Genomic DNA, 26,756 nt, shown 5'->3' on the forward strand with positions numbered 1-26,756 from the left:
TCCTAAACACTACTTATGTTGTATATCAAATATAGTTGTAACCAAATGCACTTTGCATGACGACTGGGTAAAAATTAAAATGGACTATTCATTTTGTTAGAAATTCTACTCTACTTAGATATAATTAGACATTTTAGTGTACCTCAAATCCACCAATAACCATAAGGGCATTAATGTTGTTAGTGCGCATCTGGTCAGCGATCTTCTCCAAATATTTTGCAGGAAGAGTACTAAAAATTATTAAACCAAAAGAAAAATGAAAAAAATTTACAGACTCTGCAGCAATAAAAACCAATTACTAAGCTGAAACAGTAAACCGAGCAGGCAATGCAATATTTTTCATTTTACATTTTTATCCATACAAATAATTCTTCCTGACATCCAGTAAGGAATCATGTCAACTGTAAAGAAACTACAGGTTTGCAATCCTTTTAAGTGTAAGGACCCCAGGAAATTTTTAAGTTGAGGTCCCAACTCCCATGTCCATTCTCTCTTCAGAGCTGGTACAGTACTATAAAGATATCCAAGTTGGAACATAACAATTAAAAAAAAAAAAAAAACAACACACCACACAACAAAGAAAACCAAACCACAACATAAAATTGAGGACTTAAAACATTCTGTGGAAGGAAAAGAGCATGGAATCATACACCGGTTATATGAAATACTAGAATTCATCTCATCATATCAATTGGCAAAATATTGATGTTACCGTTTTGTACCAAGAATTGATCCTCCTTGACCAGTCCAGCCTCCGACATCTCCCCAGCTGATTTCCTTTATCTTTGAATAAAAGTAAAAATGGAGATCCTATTAAGTAATTATCCAATTACTTCTCTTGACATGCAGCAAACACCAGGTACTACTTAATGTAAAGTTGTTGGAACAAGTTGTTGGGCACTGACAGCACCAAAAATGAAGTTGGCAAAGAAAGAAAATGGCATCAAGACATTAACTTAATTTCTCTTGAATTCTTACCAATCCCTTTCCATTCTATTTGTTCTTTCTTCCTCCAGACCATGTTGAACTCTGCCTCTTTGTTTCATATAATGATCCTATTTTCACATCCTTCCCTACTGAATGTGAAACAAAAATCTAAATCTAGGTCTTTGAAGCTAGTTTTGGGACCTAAGGCTCCATCTAGGCATAGAAATCATAAGTTTGCATCCAGTTTCTCCTCAGTATACCAACTGATCCTTAACATTTAAAGCAGGGGAACAGAAGAATCTAACTCACCTGGGGATAAGCTTCCTCCCTCAACAAGCACCACTGCAAAGTTTCTTATAGCAAAGAAACACAGATGCAACAACTCATGACACAGAATCAATGATTCTTCTGTTATTCTGTGGAAAACCTATCATATGCTAAACATCAACCAAAATTTGAAGGTAGGATTCATCTGGACTAATTTTGTAGCTCTGCAGCATGTGATTAGCAATACTTAAGATAAATGAATCTATAGACTTGAATAGTTGAGAAATACAGTAACAATTTGGGTTTTATATATCTTTATGAAATAAAAAAGAGCTTACAGAATCAGTTCCCACACAGTTATGACAGAACATACCTTCTAAGAACATAAACAAAAGTGGTGGTGTGGGATGGGGTACATACTATGTAATGCACATATGTAATACTGACCTTCCCTCTAGCAAAACCTTCAAATCCATCAATGACAGCAAACATTTTATGGCCTTCAGTTATGCCAACTCTCACTGCAGCCCTCACTGCAGCATTCATTCCAGCTGCAGGGGCACCAACATTTAAAACTGCCACATTAAAATTAGTCTGCAAGAGAAAAATAATATTTAATAAGCACTTTAATTTCTACACCATGGTTAATTTTTCCATCATACACAGTTGCTAAATGTTGGAATGTAGGAAAGGAATTTCAAAGCCCCTAAAACCATCCAAAATTTGAAGTTAACTAGAAGGTACATAAACATATTTCCCCATTTGCAGAAGATCGCATATAAACAAACAGTTTAAAAAAGAATGTTTGTTTTTAAATAAGACTAACACATTTTTATTTGGTTTTCAGATTAAGTTATTCAGGTTTTTATATTATAGCTCAGCTAGGTTCCAGAAACATAAAATATCTTGCGTTATTCAACCAGTTTCATGTTATGAAAGCAGTATTTTGCAAAATCACCCAGAATAGCCAAGAAAAGAATAGGAACCAATTCTAGCACATAGCAGTTAGGTGTATATCATCAGTATCATGTAAAGTGAAACAGATGACAACTTTAAATTTAAAGTATTGTCCAGGTTTTTAGAGCAGCTGACAACATAGTAGTAAACAGGAGCACTCAGCATCTTTCACAATACCATACATTTTCAGATTATGGCAGTTTTTAAAGCATTTCCAAATGACTCAAAGTAACTGTGCTTATATACAGTGTCTCCCCAAGTTTAATGAGTATCCCAGGTGGGCAACTAATCTACTCAAATGGAAAAGTCTGAGATATCAAATATACTTTTGTAATTTAAACCACAGGCAATGTAAGAGAGAAGGTTCTATTTAAAACATAACATGAAATAATAAGTATTTTGGTATATAATGTGTATTCCATACCTATGCATTTAGTCCCCATTTATATTGCTTTGTTGTCAATTGTACTCTAGATAAAACAACTACATCTAAATGGATGTAAGCGTTACAGACTGAACACAAGTGGCCAAAATCACACAATCTAGCTACAAAATACTATTAAAAACTTCTGTCTTGTTACAACAGCCACAACTCTAAAACCACAAGAGTTTTCAAATTAAGAATACTTTCTTCAACTGAATTACTACTTTAAACTGATAAATCCAATATCATTCAGATCATGGATTCTTTCCCAGAGGAAAAAACTTCAATACTTGCATTAAAAAGGAAAATATAATAGAAAAAAACGTGCACTGTAAGGGTAAGGGTAAACAAAGCAAGAGTGCTACTGTGTGTAGAATGCTAGTAAGCATCTTTGGATTAAATTTTAACTGCAGAACATGAAATGCAGATCTTCTGTTCATGAAGTATTCCTTGAAATGGAAAGCTTATTTCCAGATAAGTCACAGGCCACTGTCTTTGATTAAGAAATGGTCAGCTAGTATAAATCGATACAGTTTCACTGACATCAATAAGTGTTGATTTACAACAGAAAAATATAATCCATTACCAAAAAATTAAGAAGGCACTACATTTTATTAATTTTGTTTTATTTTTACAGCTTCAAAATTAATACTGAGAGCAAAATGTAAGTAAAGAATTAAAACTTTACATGCCTGACCTTTGGTAAAGTTTAACCACTCTGTATTAATTTAGCAAACAGAATTTAAATGATAGCAAACTAAGTGAAATGCAAGAAAATTTGACAGCCTTAGCTTACACGCTAAAATTCATCATGCTTTAGGGTCAGCTGGATGACCTTAAATTGCTTATAACTATTAACATGACAGAAGTGTAACAATTTGGTAGTGCGGAAGAGCTAGACGTTATTAGCTTTATCCTGGAAGATGGGAATACAAAACAAAAAAACCAGAACAGTTGTTAGGTAATGATCATGGAATCTCTTTCAATCAAAAGAAAAAAAAAACAAAACAAAACAAAAAAGAGACCCAAAACAGAACATGTATGGTTTCTTTTTTAGCTCTGGCACAATCAAAGGATTGTAGAAAAATGCAAAGGAAACACAAGCAGCAAAATACGTGTGCAGCAACACTGCCAAAGCATTCAGTAGGCTCTAGTGATCTGATCAGCTTAGCCTCTTCCTCAATTCCTGTGACATGCACATTTCATCCAGTTTTTTATTCCCATCCAACCCCTTTTATTGAAGCACATAGATTTACCTAGTGTGGTCAAATCCAAGTAGTTAATAATTACAAGTGGCCTACATTTCCTTCTAATGCCATCCATCACAAAAAGATATGGCAAAACTATTTTAAAACAATACAAAATCCCAGTGCTAACAGTCCTAAATTTGCATTGGTATATATATATATATATAAAACAAAAACAAAAAAACCCCACAACACCCAAAACAAACAAACATGTGATCTGGCAAAGCAAATGTTGACTATCCACCAAAAAAATCGTGAATTCTTTGATCTCTTGAAGGTCAAACTTAGGTCCTTATTTTTGAAACAAAACCAAAACCAACCACAATAAAAAAAACCCACCCTCTTAATCATGATTACATCACCTTTCCTTCTCTCCATGTTAAGGAACAGAGGGCATAACAGTAACTATTAGGACCAGACACTATAGCAATTGGGACCAGACATACATCCAAGAGAAAAAGAAACTGTCTAGCAGGAAATTTTCTAGTTAGAAAGGTATTTCACTTTAAAAAAAAAAAGTTAGTTATTATTAGAATAAAGTTGTGTGTTGCAAGCATCTTTCTGCCATTATAATATTTAACTGATTTTATAAAATTTCCTATGACATAGGTTTGAAGAGAGTATTAAGGCAGGATGAGGGGGAGAAAAGAAGAAAAATACTATTTGTTAAGATACCCCAAAAGCAGACATGCATTGTACACTCAAAAAAACCCCCCTTACCTTTGGAAGCTCGGCATCTGGTTTTTTGTGCGACAGTAATTTGTAGGTGTTAAGGTTGTTTTCAAAGCTCCTAAATAAATAAGTAAATAAGGTAAGTAAAATAGTAAACTTTTCAACTTATTTTAAAGAAACGCTTGAATTTTTCAGAAACTTTTAAAAACAGGTGTGCAATATTAGCACCAAAGTTATTACAAATACAAAACACAATAAAAAATGGAAAAGAGAGAACACTGGAAAATACTCAATCTCGTAAGATAATAGAAAATATAAAATAACTATATAGCTGGCAAGTTAGTTTTACAGATCATGGATAAAACATTTTATTATCAAGTGACTTGAAACAGAAAATGCTCTGTTGACAAATAAGAGGGCTGAATGTCTCCCTCCAACATTACTGTTGGAAAACTACCAGCTACTTACAAACAAGGTCATGGGATTGGCCTCAAAATCTTGAATAAACAAACATATGGTTGCTACCAGTCAGCTCATACAACACAGCAGCTTTTTCTTTGTGAATAGGTAGCCTACTAGTGTCCATCACTATTCTGACACAGTACTGAATTACAGTTTTCTTTGTTTTGCATGTTTTTATGCAGATAAGAATTTCAATTATTCTACTTAAGCAACTCTTCTTCTGTCTCCTCTATTATTCTCAAATAGACAAAAACATATGGATATTAAATTATCTAAAATAAAATGTCAAGTGCCAGCAGAATAGCAAAGCAATTCAGCTTTCCTAGAGTAAAAAAATTGATACAAGTTATTGGCCATACCTTCCACGAAGCCTCACAGCCTCAACAAATCTTCCCTCATCCATGGCTTTCTGGACTTCTTGAGTCTTGAAAAAACAAGTTAATTACTCAATTTGTTTAAAAAACACAGGAAATTGATTATTTAATGTATTCCAGTAAATAGATCATTCTGAAATAGCTTTCCAAAGTGAAAAAAGAAATATTGACATTTCATTAATTTATGAGCTACCTCTTATTGTAGCATAAATTACAGTGGACAGGAGAAGAACAAACTAGAAACAGACAACTAAAGCCTTCCTGGGACCAAAAAAAAAAAAAAAAAAAAAAAGGAAATCAATGTATCTATCTAGCTTTTCTTTTTCCCCCCAGTTTAAGCTGAACCGAAACCTGACTCATGTATGATGTGTAAATGGATGCAAGCATCTGAAGAATTTGTTGTAGCAATAAAAAGAGAAGATCTGAGATGAAATTTTAAAACAAGTTAAAAATATATGTTTTTCTTGTTTGTTGATAGTTCGCGAATAAATAATAACACATAGAAAACACACATGAAATTAATTATTCCCAAATGTGGGAAAGTGCTGCACGCATTCCCATCAGTGTTTTAATGACAACAGACAATTATTGTACACAGTGGTCTGTTGTAGTTAATGAATTACTATAAATCGGCTCTTTGCCAGAAACTCACCATCTGCACACACTCCATCAAAGGCAGACGGACAGCCTGGTTTCCAGAAAGAGACACGACACAGGCAGGAGTAGCTGGAGTAGCTTCTAAAAGGGCAAGCACAGCTTCCACACCCATACGACTTGCCTGAAAATAGGTAATGTTTGAATGTTCAAGCAAGCACGTAAAAGCACAAGGATTCCAATCACAGAAATGGTCATGATTTCTCTATAATTCAAGCTGAAACCAATTATTCCTTGGTAGGTGAAAATGTTGCAGGCTGTTTAATACCCTGAAGTATGGGTAATTGTTCTTGCAACTTTGCTTTTTAGTCCTAATATAGATTCCTTTACATGAAGTGCTTCGCTATTCTGAATTTGAGCTATTCGGACAGTTAATGTGAGATAATAGTTGAATTTGTCAAGTTAATTGGGTAAAGAACCACCACACCCCCAAATAAATAATCAAAATGTAGTTGTACTATGTGGTGCCATGAGTAATTATTTTAGGTTCACTCACCAAAATTCTGTCAAAAGCTGAAGGGGTTCCACCTCTTTGCACGTGACCCAAGATAGTTACTCGGGTGTCAAAACCGAGCCGCTGAACCACAAGCTACAAAGAATTTCAAAATATAGTGGTTTTATTATCATCATTATTTTATATATGCATGTGTTAGCATTACTCTGCTTTATGTGCTACTGGAATAATTCCATGTACACTATACATTAGTATGTCAACAGTAATGAAAATACTATAAAAGCTAAGCCAGTCTTTAGTTTATTCCTAACCTAGAACTAAACTCCACGTTCCTAATCTAAAGGGACATTTTATTTAATAATGGCAAAACAGCGGCTTAGATTGCAATGCTTTAGCTACAGTTACAATGGCTTCATTATGCACAGTCCTCAGTCTTATAAAAAACAGATCTAAATATTATAATTAGAATACCTGAAAGAAGTTCAGTTACAGTGTTTTATTCAGCCCACATTTCACCTACATGCAAGATTACACATCCCAAAAGATTGTGAGTAAAACTTTAGTGAAAATGACTTTTAACCTTAATTGACAAGGCTTTTACAACTTGCAGTAAAAATTATAGTAATAAAACTATTTCATTCAGTCAGGCTTTCTTTCCATCTCCTGTTACATATCAAATCTGAAGTCACAGAAAGACATGTTTTATTAATACATCTTCAGTGAGCATGTAAGGTTAGGAATAAGTAATGGATACCATAAAGCAGAAAAAAAATTTAGAAGTTACTTACAAAATCTTCTATCCCTGGTATTTATAGTTTTTTAATGTTTTAACTGGCTGAAATTTGTAGCAAGCAAGTAGTGTTTCTTCCATAAAAGCATAATAGCTATCTGCAGCATGTAACACCACTTGGTGCTAAATTTTACTTTGTAAAACTAAAATTCTGAATTAAGAGTCAAAGATTACTCTCGAACTGACAGCTATGGAAAACAAAACTTCATAGTCACAGGACAGATAAGCCCCAGGTAAAGTCAAAGTGTCTTAGCTCCGTCCTGCCAATGACTATTTTTCAGCTTCTTTTCTAACGGGACCCTTTCCAAGAAAAGCAGAATAATTTCAGCTCAAAAGTTTTTCTTAATCTTAGACACCAATGAAATTTTTGGCAAAGCAACCATTTAGAAAAAAGTGACAAGACTTTGTCCCAAGTAGACAGTATTATTTCACTATGAAACAGACCATTATTAAAATTTTACAAGAAATATAAGGTAGAATAGGATTATAATCATTGATTTGAGCTGATTTCAGACTCTCTATCAATTAAGGCACCTATGAAGTAGGTGCTTTGGACTGTTATCTTCTATTACAAGGAAAAAAGGTTCTAATTAACAGTGACTGAAATAATTCCCCCTTAAGTGGACTATGGATTTAGATAATAAAGCACAAATATAAAACGCAACCAACAAACTGTGTGATAAACTACTTTACCGGAACAGATTCATTTTACAGGAATGTTATTGTTAGTAACAAGCCCCATCTTAAGAAAAAAAACAGAAAGTGCATCATAGGGAAGTTGACACTTACATCCTTAACCTTCTCTGATGTTATAGGTTTGTTGTGGCAGTCAATAGCTCCTTCAGCTACAATAATAATATTCAACCTTTTCTTTCGTGCACGATTCTATAATAAAAATAAAAGCACATCCATATAATAAAGAAAAAGAAAAAATTTACAGCACAATTTTATAATCAATTGCTATACATTAAGCTGCTAGGATTTGAGGAAATATTTTTTATACTTGATCACTTCGGACTTCTCACACATTTTATCTTCCTACAGGTCTTCTCATGGATGAAGTGAAATGTCTTATAACAAATTAACCAGGAGAGGTACACACACTGCTTGTATAGGAACAGTTTTATGTAATCACTAGAGTGGGTCATAATAATTCTTCAAAACAATCACAGAAAGCAGGAAAAGAGCTGTTTTCAGATCAAATAGCACTATCTGTGACATCAGAAGCAAAGACTTGCTGAAAGCCCTGATCATGTTTTTAAATCACTGTTTTCAGACAAACATCTGCAAAGACTTCAGGGAATCCCAAACATAGTAATAGATTACCTCTGAAAGCTTAACACACATTGAATCTTCCCATCCTTCTTCTGGTGGGTATTCAGGAATAAAAACCCAATCTGCACCACAGGCTAAGGCACTAACAAGAGCTAGATACCTAATAAACATAACAAATGATTAGACATTTATGGTTCAGATTTCCTGATCTTTCATAATTACATCTGTATGAGACACAAACTGCAGAAGACAATACATACCCACAGTGTCTCCCCATAACCTCCAGAACAAATGTCCTCTGATGGCTGTAAAAATAAGAAAACAAGTTAACTGTAATACTGCAACTCAAAAATCCAGTCCAAATTCTTGAAATCAGAACGTGATATCAGGAAATAGCCTGTGTTTACCATGCTTACCAAACACAGAATTCATTAGCAAAATGGAAGGCTGTATTAAACAATGTATTTAAAATTATGTATCTTCCAACACATAATTCATTTTCACTACTACTTTCATCTAAAACGTGTAAGGGCAGTTAGGAGAGAGGAGGTGAACATTTACTAGAAATGTAAGTGATGAAGAGCCATAGTTAAGAACTGTAATGATATAGCTGTATTAAAAAAAAAAAATAATCTTTTAATTGCTTAGATTTTACCTAGGGAAAGCTTATATACAAGCAGATGCTACTTTGTACCATTCAAGGTATGTCTGGATCTTCTCTAGAAGAGTATGTCTGGGAAAGACTAAAAACAAAAAAACAAAGCCTGCTCCTAAGGCTGATGCAGCCTCTACAATCAGATGCTTGAAGTCCTGCCATGACAGGAATGATGGAAAAGCAATTACTAAGAAAAAAAGAAACTGAGACACTTGAAATATGCAGCCAAAAAGAGCTTTTATTCCCACTCTAGAAATTACAAATACCAGTTACCTAACTTCTATTTAAAATTAACTTATATCCTCCACTATTGTATGGCAATAGAAAACTTAAGATTTGAAGCATAAACAACTGTATATTTGTTATAGTTTTCTATAATATGCACAATTTACCTTTGAGCAGTAGTCATGATGGCATCCACAACTTCAATGATTCTGTGCAAGGCTGAGTCAGTGCCTATGGTCATATCAGTGCCACAGAAGTCATTGTCTATGGATCCAACCATTCCCACAATGTTAAGGTAAGCATATTTCTTAACAGCCTCTTCATCAATCTTTCCTGTAAAGAAGTATCCAGAGAAAGACCTGTAAGATTTTTTTCTTTTTAAACATTTTAGACACATTGCTTGGGTGCTCTACTTTTGTAAATTAAACATATCCAAACATTAAATTATGTTTAGATATTTTAGGTAACAAGGTTAGTCAAAACTACAAACAAAAGCCAATCAAACAACCAAACAAAAGAATCCTGCACAGAACTCCTTACAGTAAGGAGGGAAACAAGAGCTTTTCAGTCCATTTCAAAGTGTCAACAGATCATCACATTTTGTAACCAACCTTAAAATTGATGGTTTGGATTTAAACAATAGCATTCAAATTGTAGTCTCAGTGTATGACGTGCAATGAAGAAGTAAAAGGATGCAACTGGATGTGATTATGGGCATATGTAAACAATCAAAAACCAGCATTAAACTTTTGGAAGGCTTCTCTTCTGCAGCACTGAAAGGCTCTGATTTCCTGATTAATAAGCAAATACAATAGAGAAGCTCCTATTCTAAGTCTTAGTCTGTGTCTCCCAAGACATCAGTGAAAACGCTGAATCATCCAAGAGTTCTAAAGGATCTCAAGGATGAAATACCATAGCTGCTTAAGTGCTTAAAACTACCTTAGTATATGTGGATGGGATGGTAGTAAATACAATGCCAAATTTTTAATATGGGATTCAAGAACTATATATCAGTGTGTTTAATGTCTATACTAGAGAAAATAGTAGACAACACAATGAAAAATATAACTAATGTCCATAAAGATAAATACACCACTCTGAAGAAGAATCAAAATGTTTTCTATGAATGTATACCATGCATTACAAACCTTTCCTAGAGTTCCAAAGGTGATTTAATAATCACATGAATAAGGGATATCTGGTTGACATATTCTACTTAGATTTCCAAAAAGCCATTGACAAGGTCTGTCGCCAAAGGATTTTGAGGAAACTAAGTATCCACAGCATAAGAGAGAAGGCTTTTTCATAGAATAAATAATGTGAAACAGAGAGTAAAAAATAAGAAACAGAGGGCAGTAGTAAATGCAAGTTCTTGTATCTGAGGAAGGTAACCAATGGAGTTCTACAGGGATCTGCATTGTTCAACATACTCGGCAATAACCTGGAAAAGGGGAATCAGCAGTAAGGTGCCGAAGTTTACTGATCAGACTGAATTATTTGGGTTCTAAAGGTATGGAGTGTCTGAGAAGAAATGAAGAAGACTAGCAAGACACAGTGAGCAGTAAAGTATCAGATGGAATTCATTGTAGATAAATGTAAATTAATACACATGAAAAGTGTACCCTAACTTCACAAATAAAATAATGGTATTTTCAGCATAATAATAATATAATGCTGTTTTCATTAATAAATCAGCTTCAATGCTCAATAGCAATCAAAAAAATCAAAATATTAGAAAATATTAGGAAAAGAATAGAGAACAAAACAAAGATCATTATACTACTGTGTAGATCCATGGTTTGCCCTCATCTTGAATACTGGGTGCAGTTGTGGTCCTCCCCACCTCAAAAAGGACATGGTAGAACTGGAAAAGGTTCAGAGAAGGGCAACAAAGATGATCAAAGGTATAGAACTTACATATAAGGAACAACTAAGCAAACTAGGACTCTTCCATCTAGAAAAGGAGATGATGAAGGGAAAATAAGACAGCTGTAAAATCTCAAGTGGCATGCAGAGAGGAAGCAGGATTGATCATTCACTGTTTGTTCTAACACAAAAATTATAGGACATCAAATGATACTAGAAGCCAGCAGGATCAAAATAACCAGAAGATTCTTCACAATCTTCATCATTCAGTGAAGCTGTAGAACTCCTTGCTATACACTGTTTTCATCAAAAATCTGTATGCTTTCAAGGAGACTGTATACATTCATGGAAGAGAAATTCATTAAGGACTGCTTAACAGCATCTGGTTCAGGAAGCCTGAAGACAGAAATGGATGGAACCTATCAGAGTATTTCTGTATTATGAATAAAATATAGCATCAACACAGCATTATTTAGGCTTGTTCTGTTCTTTTACTCTTCCCTATACATTCTCTTGAATGCTATCAAAGACAACTACTGGGCTGGATGCACTTTTAGCAAGAGCCACTTAATGTTCTGATCTTAAACAGTGACATAGAGGCAGGAAAGCATCATGATTTAATAACAACCAAGTGTGTAGCTCATTGTAGGAAAGGAATTACCATCTTAGTATGGATATGAGGGCAAAGGGCTTTTCAAGTAGAATGGTCAAAGTTCAGACCCTGAAAATGATTCATAATGGGGGAAAAAAGCCACACAGACTGTTGCCCAGTAACTTATTTGGCCTTTTTGAACCTTTATGGTATATAAGAGAGGATGTACAGAAATCAAAAACTGTTACCTTATAAAGAACAATGCAATTTCCTAGAATTTATGCATTTGATTTTTGAACTTAAGAAATATCCTCTGGATATAGTTTGTGTATGTATAGTTAGGGTACATAGCTTCCCTGGAGATTGGACTAGCAGTCTAAAGGGTCTAAACACAAACTTACCTTTCTGTGCCAGTTCTTCTAGAAGTCCACTCCATTCTTCACGGAACAGATTGGCACCAGTTAAGCTACCATCTCCGCCAATCACACAAAGATTAGTGATTCCTCTCTGAACCAAGTTGTAGGCTGCCTGGAGGCGGCCCTCCCGAGTACGAAAGGATTTGCAGCGTGCACTACCAATAACTGTACCTCCCTAGAAAAAGGAAGTATAACAGTTTTAATTTATAATCCAGTAATTTACTGTATTTTTTTAAAGACTAATTATTGATGAATGGTTATTTTGTAGTATAACCTCCATCTTTAATTTTACAGCAAGTAAAAAGGAATGAAAAACAAAGAATTATCAAACCTGTGGGGAAATTATGTTCTCAAGAGTATATACACACATCAGTGAAAAAACACTCAAAAATGACTGATAAAGAGCTACTCTTGAAGGAAAATGTTAAATGATTTGGGTTTAATTTCAGTAGCATTCCAACAAATTATCTAATTGTTACTTACATGTGATGACAATAGTAAAAGTGTAAATAGTAAAAACTACTAAGTAGTTAAGTATGTAGATAAATTTGCTTCAAAGCATGATGTTTTTTCCCCTAATATCATGAAATATATAAACAATAACAGAAAAGATGTATCCCTAAAGCTCAAAATTAGCATTTACTGTCATTCTACAGAATTATGGAAAGAACAGCATCTACATTAAGTGCCTTATAGGTCAGTCTAATGCCAAATTTTCTGGTTTAGTAATTATCAACTGTATTTATTGATATGATTTAAGGAACTTCCTCCAGAAATAGAAGTCATTATTTTCAAAAAAAGACCGAAGCATCCTGTCACTGAAAGTTGCTGGGCAACTTGCTGAAAACAAGTTATTTACACAACTTCTGTGTTTATGTTGTTCAGTGGCTGAAGAAAAGTCTAATTTTTGCCTTATTTATAGTCACAGTAAAAACTGAAATTAAGACTGCAAAATTTTTTTTTCCCTGCAAACAAATCTGGAGATGATTACCTCACTTTTGCACAAACATTTCCTTCACTTTAATTTATAATAAATCAGCCATGCCAATCTAAATTTGAGCTTCAAATCTGTAGAGGCTGTACTGATATGATTTGCCCTATCAATAGGTGTTTCAGCTCTCAAGCCAGTCCTAGGCACTATTTTACCATTTATGTTGCAATACACAACAGCTGCTAGTGGAAGGAAAAAAAAAGAAACCAAACAGTGGAATAGATGCAGTTCAGCTTTCTCCACAGGCAAAAAAGCAGAAGCATACGCATGGAGATGTTCTAAAAATAACAATCAAGCCTAAAAAACATATCTAAACTAGATATTTTCATACTTCAAAAAACATAATTGAAAGTGGAAAAGAGACTATGTATTTGAAAAAATGTACTACAACTTGTTCTGATTAAACAGAACTATACGTTGGGCTGAAAAATCTTTTTATCAAAACAACTAAACACATTCCTTAAGATGCATTCTCAGCATCACTGTTGGTCTGTTGAATTCCTAGCAATCAAGCTTAGAAAGGTGTTTTTCTTACACTATGTATGCTACACACATGTATAGGATGCCTACATCCTGCTCCTGCCTATGCTCTTGTGTGGCTTGGCCATGACATCTCAATTTTCTCTTAATCATAAGATGCGTCTGGATGATGCTCTTAGTCATATGGTTTATTTTTAGGTAGCCCTGCAAGGAGCAGGGAGTTGGACTTTATCCTTATGGGTACCTTCCAACTTGAGATATTCTATGATTCTACGATTACAGATTCTACAACATAGACAGGGGATTAAAAAAAACACAACAAAAACCCTAAGCATATGTGGACAAAATATCTAAACAGTATTCCAGGGTATTTGTTTGTTTAAAAAAAAAAAACAAACCATCTATTTGTCTCTCTGCTGACGGCTTTATGTTTATTATATTAGCTTTACAGAAAGCTCCAAAGAAACCCACGCTTCACCTGGATGTAGTTTTCAGAAAGCTTGGCAAGCAGTAAGGCCTCTTCGCCAAACATAGCATCTGCTCTGGAAGAGGTAACAATATTACCATGCTGAGGAAAAATGTCAGGAGATCCAAATGGCCACCTTGCAGAATGTTGTAATATAAATGTACAAAGTCACTGGTATTATTTGAGCTCCGGAGAACTGTACTGTAATTACACCCATTACTATAATTCTAAATCCACTTATACAGAAAGCCAACAGGGTTTCGTAAGAAAACACTTGCCTTTCAAAACACAGTTGTTTCATATTTTGGCCCTATAATATCTTTGTATTAAACATAGCCTTGTCAATGTGGCTTTAGGAGGCTAATAACATGTAATGTTGAAAATCTAGGACAAAGGTTTTCAAGATTATTTCTGAGAACCAAATAAAAGACCACACAAAGATCTTTAGAAAGTGTCAAACGTCCATACTGTAGAAATGAGGCTCTGCTAAAAGTGGTGTGTGCTGGTCACTCACTCATCACAGAATCTGAATCCATAATACAGTGGTTGCCTGGATCTAGAATTTTGGTTCCCTGTTTAAAGAGAGAGGGTTTGGATCCCACCCCCTAACACTTACCACTTGCAGGATACTTGAAACACTTTCCCATGAAACTTCTACAATATTATCACCTCCATCAACCATTCCCTGGTAACCCTGAAAGAGAAAAAGTATTTCAGAAGTCTGATTTGATAAACTCTGTAATATTTGCACTGCAGTAATACTCACCTTGTATATTTTAATGCAACTTTAAGTAATTAAAAACACTGAATACAAAAATACTCAATTTAAATGAAACAAGATTCAAGCAGGTATCACGGGGGGGGGGGGGGGGGGGGGGGGGGAGCAAAACAACCCCTCTCCCTAAAAGATCAGTTCCAAAGACAACTTCAAGATAAAGTAATACTTTACACAGATTACACAACTTATGAACTAGAATGGCAATTTTCAGGGGTTTTTTTAAAACTACAAAGAAGAACTTTGAAAAGCATTATAAAATGTGTTTCCTAAAAACACAACCTCAGCCTGAAGTCATGATCTTAGGAAAAAAAATAAAACTACCTTTGTAACACTTTGTACACTTTTTCTCCCAAGGTAGATATAAGCAAAACAAAATAAAGAGCAACAACCAAAAAATTTTCATAAACAAAGAAGAGATCAGGTCACACAATCTTTATTCTTTTTGGAGGCAGTTACACAATAAATAGATGAAAGAAATTTAGTAGAAAAATACAATTCTTAGTGATGCATTTAAGAAAACCTTAAAAACCTTAACTCAAACAGTATTCAGAAGCCAATGCATGCTGTAATATGGAAAGAACTACACTTTGAAAGAAGGAAACTATCCAGGGAGCAGCTGAAGGGTTTTGTTATGCCTGGCTTTATTAACTCTCTGCATAAATACTAGCAGAAAGATATTGACAATTACAGACTATTTTTCATTAGGTGATATTGTGAAAACTAAATTTAAAAAAAAAAAAAAAAAAAAAAACCACAGCAAAGTTCTAACCTGAAAAAAACTAATTTATACAGACACCAGAATAAAACTGGGGTTACCATTCAAATTTTTGACATTTATTTAAATCCAAAGGAAAAAAAAAACAAAAAACCAAACACACTACGTTAAAGAAAACAAACAAAAAGCCACTAAGCAAAAATAAAAATGACAATGTTTATGTCTCCATTTTTAAATAATGTGTACATATGGATAATCATGCTGAGGAACAATTAGTTAATCTTTCTTCTGTATGCAGTTCTTGCAAGATTGTACATACTTAGTTTTAGGGTTCTGAATAAGAAATCCAGTGGAACTAGGAATAGAAGGAAGTTTAGAAGACAGCAAAACTGACATTATAAACTGGAGACGCTTACTTTGGCACAGTCCAGAGTATATGTAGATTTTATCCAGTAAGCAATAACTTGGAAATGTACTAAGCCTACACTGGCTTAAAAAGCCATATATATTACATGAATATTACATCGTACTTGGAATCCCTCACTAGCATGATAGGATAAGAATATAAAGATAACCTGGACTCAGCAAAAGTATGAGTTACTCAAATTAAGCTTTCTAGGATTCTAGTACAGATTCCAAGGCAAAAGCATAGAAGTTTCTGCTCAGTAAGACTTGACTAATAATTTACATAAGGTAATCAAGAAACAGTAAAGAAACAGCTAGATGGAAAACGACCTATGTCTCTAACTTCTGTCATTCAACAGATCTTTTCCATATTTTGTACACTCTCCAGATAACTTTGAAATGTATCTAATGTATACACATACTGTCTTGTATATTAATGTATACACATCTGTCTTGAAGCTAAGACATTATTTGCACAATTCCTTCAAAATTAGAGCAAGCTGGAAAAGAAATAATGCTTAATCTCCATATCAACTTAAAAAAAAACAACTCTCAGATAAAGTGCAAAGATCCTCAGACAGAAACATTCCAGTGGATCCAACTGAGCTTGATGAAGGTTAATTACTAAGTTCATTTACCACAGGCTTGCCGTTTTGTTTTGTTTTGTTGTTTGGGTTTTTTTTAAAGCAAAGAACATGATGTTCCTTATATCACTTGGTAATGGATTGAAAGCTTTTCTTATTGGTGTTCCTATTGGCAACTACAGTAACACAAAGATTCATAGGCAACAAATCCTGAAAGAATAGCCTGACATTGCATCCTTATGCATTTTGTAACACTGACTATAGTAAGCTGCACTATAAGCTGACAGAAACATGCACCCTACATTTTTACTTGAGAGGAAAAATAAAGAAAGTGTAGCCAAAAAAGTATTATATAAATATATACATAATTATATACATATCATGAGACTCATTGATGAAAATTCCCTATTCGTATTTTATTAACAAATCTAAAACACAGGAAAAAGCAAATGGATACACTACTATTTGAAATTGTCTGTAACATTTGAAAGACCTTATAGTTAGGCTAAGGATGAGCTATGACCGACTCCTGCATCATGCATCTTTAAAGTAGAAAGAACTCATGCATTCTGGTGAGGAGTCCACATCAGCTCTACTTTCTCTGTGTAGAGAAGCAAGAACAGGGGCTGTATTAACAATTCCTCCCACTACAAGGTAAGATAGGGAGCTTTTTGAACAGGTCTGATCCATTTTAACTGTTATATTCACTTTTCCTAACTCAGTTCTGCTTGCCAAGTAGTGTATGTAAGCTAGCTCTGAACAATGTAGCTAAAATTTCCTCACTGTTATTCCATACCATTAAGAGATACAAAAGGCATAGAATTAAAACAGGTTTCTAGAAAAGCTATAGGGAAAAAAAGATGACTAATTATATTGAAGTACTAATAACGATCAAGATTTCCATTTATCATTTTCGTTATTTAAACACTGATGCTAATTTGGGGAGTGGGCAATCCATTTTAAAGGTGGAATTTAACTTGAAATATTTTATCAAATAATTCAACACTGTTACAATTGCCTGGTTACTGATACAGACCTTAATAAAAAGAGGGTGGGAACCTGTCAATTTACATTTAAAAAAACCCCAAAACTTATTTAGATTCTAAAAACAGTAGCTTGAGTTTTAAGATACTAAAACTATAGGGCAAGAATGGAAAAAAGTAAATGGTCAAAAAAAATACAGCAAGCACTACACTTGAAAAATCAACCCCATTTTATGCCTATTCCTTCCTCTACCCAAAATCTGAATATTGAAAGATGAACAAGAGGAATTTCCCTGTGGGTCATATGTTCACAGGGTACACACATATGCACTGTAACTCCTGGAGAGAGTGGCAGAGACAGCAAAACTTACTTCCAGTCTTAACCATAAAAACAAAAGCTTTTTAAAAAACCCAAGCCATCTTCTGATACGTTACGTATGAGACATTTGGGGCTTTAACAGTTATTTAAGTTTACTTACTGAGCTTTTTTAGCTATTGCTCGACAACGTAAAATACTAGCATCACTGAGTGCACAAACCACCACATAAAAGACATGAAGTTTTCCTCACGGAAATCCGTGACTGCCGTACCATTGCATTTCCAATGCTGGCCTCTTGAGAAAAAGACTCTTAATCAAGATGAAGAATCTAAAAGTTCCATAGCTTAGTAGTAAGAACACGCATCCACTGGGAACTATGTGCTTCAATCCTGGAAAAAGGGCAGGTTATTTGTATAAATATTTAAGACCTCAGTTTCTAAAATGAATTGCCATAAATGAGAGGCATCACTTTCTCTTCTCATTCTCAATTAAAAAGAAGGAAAAAAAAAAACCAAACAACCCCCCAAAACCACCACAAAACCAACTTAAATAACTTCTGATTAGTGAAAAAATTTAAACTAGCCTCTTAGAGCAGCCTGGTACTTTTACATGTACTTCCATCTCCTAGATTTTCACAGCATGAGTAAAGTAAGTCCATGGGTATTCAAATTTTAATTCAGATTGAGGTAGACTTGAGGAATAATGTGATACTAGTCAGTGATGGTGACTACAGACTGTTTATATACTAAAATTAAATACTAAAAGTTGTTAACATGAATAAAATATGAAATTAGAGCAACTGTATAGAGTAAGCATTGTTTCCACGGATCAATAGCAAAATTTTCAAATGTGCTAATTTCAATGAATTAAGATACAACTTTTTTATTTTGTATCTATAAAATTATAGTTTTTTATAAACTATATAAATTATTTATACATATAAATATAATATAGTTTTTATATGAACTATTTTATAGTTTTAAATTTTCACGAGGCTTGTGTTTTTGTTTTGTTTTTTTTTTCCCTTTTGGAAACCAAAGTATGTCCAAATAGCCCATGAATTCCAATATCTAACTGTTTCTTTCTTTGGGCTTTGGCAAACCCAACTTAAAAAATGCTAGAAATTTACTTATATCTAGTTCATTGCCAATTATTATTTATTTATCTTGGTAATCTCTCTCATCACAAAATGAAGCAAAATGGAGTTAGGAAACAAAAGGAAAATAGGGTTACTGTTTTACTTAGAATATGGAACTAATTTTGGCCACAGCTGTAGGAGACAGGTGGTTTTACAGTGCAAAGAACGTTCTTATGACAGAGAAAGTTACAGGAGAAAAAGAGTGTACAACTAGAGCTAAGTAGGCTTGAAAAGGCTGAGACCTTTAACTCCATTTTTGGCTCCAAATAAGAAAACATTTTTCACCTTTCAGATGTTGCCACTTCAATTTTTTTCTTCACTTTTTCAGAGCAGCTTCAACACAAGTATCACTTCACTTCGTCATACATGTGTCTAGCTAAAATGACTACTCAAAAATGTAAGCTAAAATTATACTATTCTCATTGCTTAACACACTGAATTCTGCATTTGATAAACTGTAATTTAGAAGGACCTTATTAAAAGTATTAAATAACTTCAAGAATATACAAAAATACATCTCCTCTGTATATATTATGCAAAGGCTTACAATAGGCATCATCAGTAACAAGTCTTACCCTAAGATTTTTACCTTCCACTACACTTGTCACCTGTACCTGTTTCCTATTTCAAGGTGCTGAAATTAAATAGTTGTTTCATTTCAAAGCTTGCAACAGTGTTTCTCTGAAGCACTTATATGCATTGTGAAAGAAAACTGACTTCATATTTTAATTGACAGAGTCAGAGAGGAAAAAAACCTTAGCATTCAGTACTTCCTGAAACAGAACTGAATGGACTAATCTAGAAGCAAAGATCTCTTTCAGAGCTATTACCCATACCTTCAGTGAAATATATGTTTTTCTCCCAGACTACACTGTTACAGTGAAGATAGAATGACAATATATAATGGAAACTCAAAACTCCAACACTGACTTGATTTTTACAATCGATTTTCATTCAGAAATATCTGTGACTTCACATTGGCAAACTCTAGCAATTAACAGAGGAACACAATAATTTAAATAGTGTAATTTTGCCAAGTTCAGAAAAACAGAAATATCCAAATTTCTCTGGAAATTTATCATTGAATACACTGTGTGATACAAAACAGTTTTTAAAAGGTGGCAAAAGTAAACATACTGTAAAATGAACTACAGAGATGATAACTCTTAAGTTAAACATAAATTAAAAAAAAAAAAATTCCAAGTTCTGGCCTTCAAAGACAGCCAAAACCCCCTCATTTCCACAAAAGTATCTGACCCATTTCAGCAAGCCTGCAAAACAGCCGTAACACTGAAGGAATTCTAGAGATTGGCCATGTAATTAGCACACACTAAGTATTCAGAGCTACTTGCTGTAGCACTGTAGTACAAAAGAATTTTGGAGCACAGTGCTCTGCTTATTTGCATTTCAATATACTTCACATCTCTTTAGTAAATAAACTATAGGAATAAGCAGACAGAAAGAAAATGGATAAATAGCTACCCTTTAAAGCTAAATTGTATATTTTGCATGCGGAAAACTAAAACCAAAGTACTTTCCTAGCACTTCTATGAATTCTAGTACTACGCATTTTTATATTAAACATTAAAATTACATTTTGCTAGGAATATAGCCTACCAAGTTTTGCCCCATATCAAACGTTTATTATGATTTGTCATCATCTCAAACTTCTAAGGAGTTGTACAGGAATTCCACTGTGAACAGAATGATTTCTTGCTAAATCTATTTACTGTATTGTTTAATCCTCAAATTTTATAAAAAACTGTAAGTGTCCTTCAGGCGGAAGTCTAACTATAACTTAGTCTAGTCTTCCAGTAAGACATAGCATTTACATTAAACTTGTCTCATCATTTTTTCGTATCAAATAATTGTTACAGAAGTTTTCAGTATTCATGCACATGCAGTCATAAGCTTCAACCACAAAATTCTGATGTCTAGACACACTACTAAAGGTGCAGGGTTTTTTGGTGGGGTCTTTTTAATTTGTTGGTTGGAGGTTTTTCAGTTACAGCTTTCTACCTATAAGCCAGGAAAGATGGCACCAGCCTGACAGTACTGTTGACCAAAAAAAAGTTGTGTAATCTGTGAAATGAAAGTGATGGCACATCCTTATTGTACCCTAGGAAAATGGACTGGGGGAAAGTCAGAGGTTTAAGAATTAGTAGTTTAACTAGGTTTAGAAAGGTATTTATAAAGTACAATATTTGAGGCCAAACATCTAACAAGTACACAAATACATAGCTCACTGCTAGGTGACAACCATTTCTCTTTTTCTCAGTATTTTCAAGCTTCTGGTGGTACATGAAGAATCCCATATATTTGAAAAATTACTTTTAAATGAAATAGTTTTAGCATATACCTTGTAAAAAGTACTTTCCACAAAAATAAAAAAATATGAAATAAAACATTGATATGATGAAAGGGAATGACATCTATAACATTTTTTAATTTATACTATTCACTCTCCATGAAGTTTGTGCAAAAACTCAAGTATAGTCAGAAGACAAATACAGAATGAATAAAACAAAAACTAACCTCATAAACAAAATACACTTTGGCTTTTACATAGATTCCCATGCGTACTACTGCGCGCACAGCAGCATTCATACCTGGGAAAAAAAAAGCAAAATCCCATTGTTATAGGTTATCCAGTATTTTTTATATACTATAAATTTTCAGTGTCTTCAAAAAAAAAAAAAAAAAACCAACAAAAACCAGAACATTAATTAATTCCCAAAGAAAGGCAATGATCAGCATCTATTAAAACAGAAATTTGCTTAATGACAGTGCAATCAGTCCATGAATATGAAGGGTGCAGAACTATTTGCTTTGTTATAATAATTATGTGGATGCCAGTATGCGTGTTAATCGGAGATTAAATTGCTGCTGATTGTAAAACACCATTGTAAAAGTAACAGCTACTAAACCAGAAACAGAAAGTAAATTCATTTCACAATAATGATTAGTTTTCTATCTGAAATGTAAAACATTCAGCCAGTTAAAATTTAGCTTCTTCAAAGGAGAAATTACATTGTAACAGTTCTTGTTCCTGAGCTTTCCAAAGTAACACAGGCATATACACAGTACTTTCTAGGGACCACAGCCAAAGCTCCTGACATGGACAGGTGCCCACTTAAAAAGACAGACATAACAGTAAATTAACACAAGAAACACTGCATGGACTCATTTGACAGAAAAGTGCCTAAATGCCACTTTGCTTCCCAGAACTGCAAATTCACATTGACATTCTCTACTCATAGACATCTGACAAATTATACTAACGTAAAATCTTCAATTTAAGTCCAGCAGTCAAACACGTAACCCCCTGAGCAACAGTGAAAGTTCCACTGGTCCCCTGACACAGGTCAAATGAATTTCTGTTATAACCCAACTCTTTACATATTGTGTTACCTTACTTATTATTCAGGAAGTTCCCAAAAGTAATAAACTAATTGCTTTCATACCACTTAAACAGACTCAAGAGATTATGCAAAGCATGAGGACAGAAAAAGTAGTTAGGCTACACTGAAAGAAATAGCCTCAGCACATCAGTTGAAAAGGGATGCCAGAAACATGACAATCCAAAATATTGGGCACTGATTCTCCAAATCAGTTGCACTAAATATCAAAATAGCGAAGTAGTAGGTCAGCTCTGCTATTTGACATAGGTGTTAAGTGTTCACCTATCTGGGGATATAAAAAGTCAGTAACTAGAATATATAAACCCACAACACAGTAAGCCATAAAGATCTATTCCTACAATATCCACCATTATTGGACAAAATGCTGAGCTATAAAAGCTTACCTGTCTGAATAAAGAATGAGACTGAGGTTTTCTCAAAGATTTATTACTTAGGAACATACCAGAAAGTCCCTGAAGTTTCCCAATGCAAAACAAAAAATTAAGTTTGCCTAAATCAAAAGTTGCTTTGTTGTTCGTATAGATGTCACTTAGCCTTAAGATTAAAATCACAAGTAACAGTGTTTTCACATCAATTCTGTATTAGGAAATAACAGCAAGAATTCTCTCAGCCAGAGTCAGCCTTGTGGCAGAGCTGGAAAATGTTCTTAAATGCCAAGACAGCTAAAAGCACAGCTTTGGACTATGAACTGGATGATGCCAAAGAAAAGCAGAGAATCTCATCTGACAAGCTGTACTGAAAAGAAAGTTAACATGCTAAGCCTCAGATCAAAACAGATCTACTACACAGAGAAAAGTTATCCCCTCAGTGAAATGGTTTTCGTAACAAAATGAACACACCCACCCACCCCACCCCCCTCACACACAATGTTCCCTGGAAAGCAGAGACAAAGACCTTTAACTTTATAAAACTTAACAGTTCTTCACAGCACTGCCATTTTCCTCAAACAGGGGAGACATAAGCACAAGCTACTCCTTTCATGGAAGTCCACAGCTTGCTTCTATCAATGCACAACATGTGTGGGAGGGGTTTTTTTTGTTATTGTTGGTTGGTAGCAAGGTTTTTTGGTATCTTGGGTTTTGGGTTTGTTGGTTTGGTTTTTGAGGTTCAACTTTGTCACCTCTCCCATTTGGCATCTGAGAAGAAACACTGTTTCGGGTGTCTAATATATGTTCATTTACAAAGGCTCTGGTGTCTCATTCAGCAGTAGTCTCTGTATTCCAAGTGTCTAATTAGAATAAAGAAAAAGCATCCGTGATCCAAACAGGCTAAAGCAGAATAGTTTTGTCAGCAAAAGTAAATATTTAATAAAATAGGAAGAAATTAAATATAAACATTCACATGTCTACCAAAGACACATACTTGTCTTTTATCTGTTTCTTGCTCATACTTCTGCTTTATTGATCATGTATCCTAGCTTTTTATCTTTAGCATGTACCTCTTTTAACCAGCGTATTTTAAAGAAGGGTAGTAACTCTGGCCTCATTACAAATGCTCCAGATCTGCCATACCTTCATTATGTATAAATTAGCCTACAAATGTTGATTTGGCTTAATGTTCATACTCCTTCTAAAAGAGAGTAAAATATAAGCATTTATTTCTCAAAATGACAAATTCATTAATTCTTTCCATGTGAATATATTCATAATACAGCCACATACTTTCTTAGCAAATATTTTCCAGTTTCCATGTGTCTTACATGAAAAATTGATAAAATTCATAATTTATCTGCTGCAAGAAAGGGCAAAAGCCCAGGAAAAAAAACCCACAAATTAGAGACAGAAAGCATCTTCTCAGTACCACCACTGTAACTTTATAAGTTTATGCAACATACATTTTATTATTATTTGGCGATGTATACTTTATCTCTTTATACAGAAAAAGGACTTGGGTGTTTATTAGCAAGCTCCTAAAGAAGTGGCTTACATTGCAGAAAGGCTGAGGACTGAAGGATATTATAATTTGATATTTACAAAATACAGTTAAAACACTGAAGCTTTAGACTTTTACATGTTGGCTATCTAAATCTGAATACACTACTTGCGGTGATTCAAGTATGTAAATACAGATTATTTCATGAAGTGTCTGTAGAACTTGTCTAACAAAATGTTGCTGTATTTGATTATTTGTGGAGTCTTACAATAGGATTTGTGAATTACCATAATAACTATGAAATGTAATTATATGCTTATTACTGAAAAAGAGATTTACCGGGTTAAACATGGATTTAGTCCTGAATAATAAATATAGCCTGATACACATAGGATTAGAATAGCAGCTTCAAAAGAAAGTCACAAGTAAAACCAGTATTTTTTTATAACGTAAGAATTATTCAAAATCTTTCTGAATTACCACTTGCTTTTGCATTAAAGCCTTTGACAGAGCAAAAGATTTATTTTGCTCTTTTGGACTCACTTACATGGCTTTACATAATGTCTGAAAATAATTTAAGAGTTGATAATTTACTGTCCTTCTTGATATTGTCTATTCAATTGTCTTTGAAAGCAATAATTTTCATAGCAGGGTTACAAACAGTACTACAGAAATCTTTAAATTATTTTAAAGGCACTCCTTTCCCCCCAAAGAATATTCCTCTCCCGTGCCTACATCCTGTTCCACATACATATGCACCACTACAACAGAGGAGTTTGAGTAAAATTAAAACACTATTTTGTGTTTAAGCCAAGTTTTCCTCACTTTAGTCAGCTAGACAGGCCTTTAAATAAATAACTGTAATACTAACCATATGAATGAAAAATCAAAACTATGCATCTTGGACAAGCATCTTAAGTACCACAAATTTTAAAGATAAACACTGGCCTGAATGCAGAGTATTATAAAAGACTATATAGCAAAACATAGAAACTAAGGAAAATGTCTAAATATTACCAAACAGAAAGAATTTATTCAAGTATAGAAATCGATGTATCAGTAATGATGTAAAAGCCTATAATCATCAAAAGGAAAGATGAGAAGAAGCAGTCAAATACAAGAACTGAACAAATGATTAAGAAAGCAATTTGGGTTTCTTCCACTTACTTTTAATTACCTAACAGGTTTCACTGCATATAATCACAATAATGATTCTGGATACCTGAAGAAAATACTGTACAATTTTTCTAAACAGTAACACTGTATTAGATCAGAACATTCTACTGCTCAAATAGATACAATAGCATAACATCTAGACTACATACATATCTCCTTCTTCAAAATTAAAACAAAATCTTAAGAAACTAGTTTCAATCATAGAATCCACTAATTATAGAAGCAGTTCCTCCAAAATACTAAATGCATTGACATAGTTACACTCATCTATTAATAACTACATTCCTTAATTTTACATAAAAATTATATTTATATTATATAGATGGACACATATGTATGCGTGTTATATTCATGTCTATACACACACCATTATTTGCTGGAAAAGGTGCCTTTTTGGGGGGCTAGAATTTGAAAATTCCTTGTGACTGTCTTCAAATTACTTAAGTGTTAACAAATAAACTTTGTAATTTGGACAACATAAAAGGAGTGTGGGTTGTTTTGGTTTGGGGTTTTTTTGTGTGGTTTTTTTTTTTTATTTATTTTATTTGTTCAGTGGCAGAATTTCTTTTTCCATCATATGCTAGCAGGACAAGATCAGTACATCTGCGCTACCATATTAAATATGTTTTGTGATGTTTCTTAGAAGCCTGTAATGCTTCAAGAGTAGAAATATGTAGATCTTTGCTTCTACAGTCATGGTCTGTGGTATTCCAAAACTCTGAAATCCAAGAGGCTACAGGGTTCTTTTTAGCTGTTTCTAAATTCAGTATTTGCTGAAGGAGTGGATTTTTTTTATTTGTTCAGTAGAAGAATTTTTTCTTCCAATATAAATTACCAGGACAAGAACAGTACATCTGGACTACTATATTAAATATGCCTCAAAATGTTGGGAAACCTGTAGTGCTTCAAACGTAGAGACATGTAGATCTTTACTTCAGCAGTCCTGGTCTCTAATATTCCAGACCATTACCATGTAATCCGTAAGTCTCTCTACTTATGCTGCCTTCCACAACACTAAATCTTTGAGTTTATCTCAAAAATAACACGGTCATATTCAAAGACAATAATCTTGAGCCAGTAAATTGGGCAACAGCTCTAAGTAGCCACAAACATATAATTCCCCAACAGTACACAATCACCTCCTGTCAGAAGCTTTCAGATGACATTGTT

The 26,756-nt window shown here is 33.8% G+C and overlaps 1 protein-coding gene across 3 annotated transcripts in view; it reads right to left on the reverse strand.

The window, feature by feature from the left end:
• Nucleotides 1-26,756, reverse strand: part of PFKP (phosphofructokinase, platelet) — a 47,151-nt gene that overhangs the window by 16,448 nt on the left and 3,947 nt on the right. For all 3 annotated transcript variants that reach the window (XM_052806299.1, XM_052806306.1, XM_052806292.1), the window contains exons 2-15: nucleotides 21,652-21,725; nucleotides 14,811-14,888; nucleotides 12,243-12,432; nucleotides 9,551-9,716; nucleotides 8,764-8,808; nucleotides 8,555-8,663; nucleotides 8,018-8,113; nucleotides 6,481-6,573; nucleotides 5,983-6,108; nucleotides 5,316-5,380; nucleotides 4,543-4,612; nucleotides 1,642-1,788; nucleotides 713-783; nucleotides 143-230 (exon numbers count right to left, since the gene is read on the reverse strand). In XM_052806299.1, the coding sequence (XP_052662259.1) occupies nucleotides 143-230; nucleotides 713-783; nucleotides 1,642-1,788; nucleotides 4,543-4,612; nucleotides 5,316-5,380; nucleotides 5,983-6,108; nucleotides 6,481-6,573; nucleotides 8,018-8,113; nucleotides 8,555-8,663; nucleotides 8,764-8,808; nucleotides 9,551-9,716; nucleotides 12,243-12,432; nucleotides 14,811-14,888; nucleotides 21,652-21,725 (1,418 nt within the window). The remainder of the gene's footprint in view (nucleotides 1-142; nucleotides 231-712; nucleotides 784-1,641; nucleotides 1,789-4,542; nucleotides 4,613-5,315; nucleotides 5,381-5,982; nucleotides 6,109-6,480; nucleotides 6,574-8,017; nucleotides 8,114-8,554; nucleotides 8,664-8,763; nucleotides 8,809-9,550; nucleotides 9,717-12,242; nucleotides 12,433-14,810; nucleotides 14,889-21,651; nucleotides 21,726-26,756) is intronic.

Source organism: Harpia harpyja, chromosome 1 (assembly GCF_026419915.1).
Source record: "Harpia harpyja isolate bHarHar1 chromosome 1, bHarHar1 primary haplotype, whole genome shotgun sequence".
NCBI lineage: Eukaryota > Metazoa > Chordata > Aves > Accipitriformes > Accipitridae > Harpia > Harpia harpyja.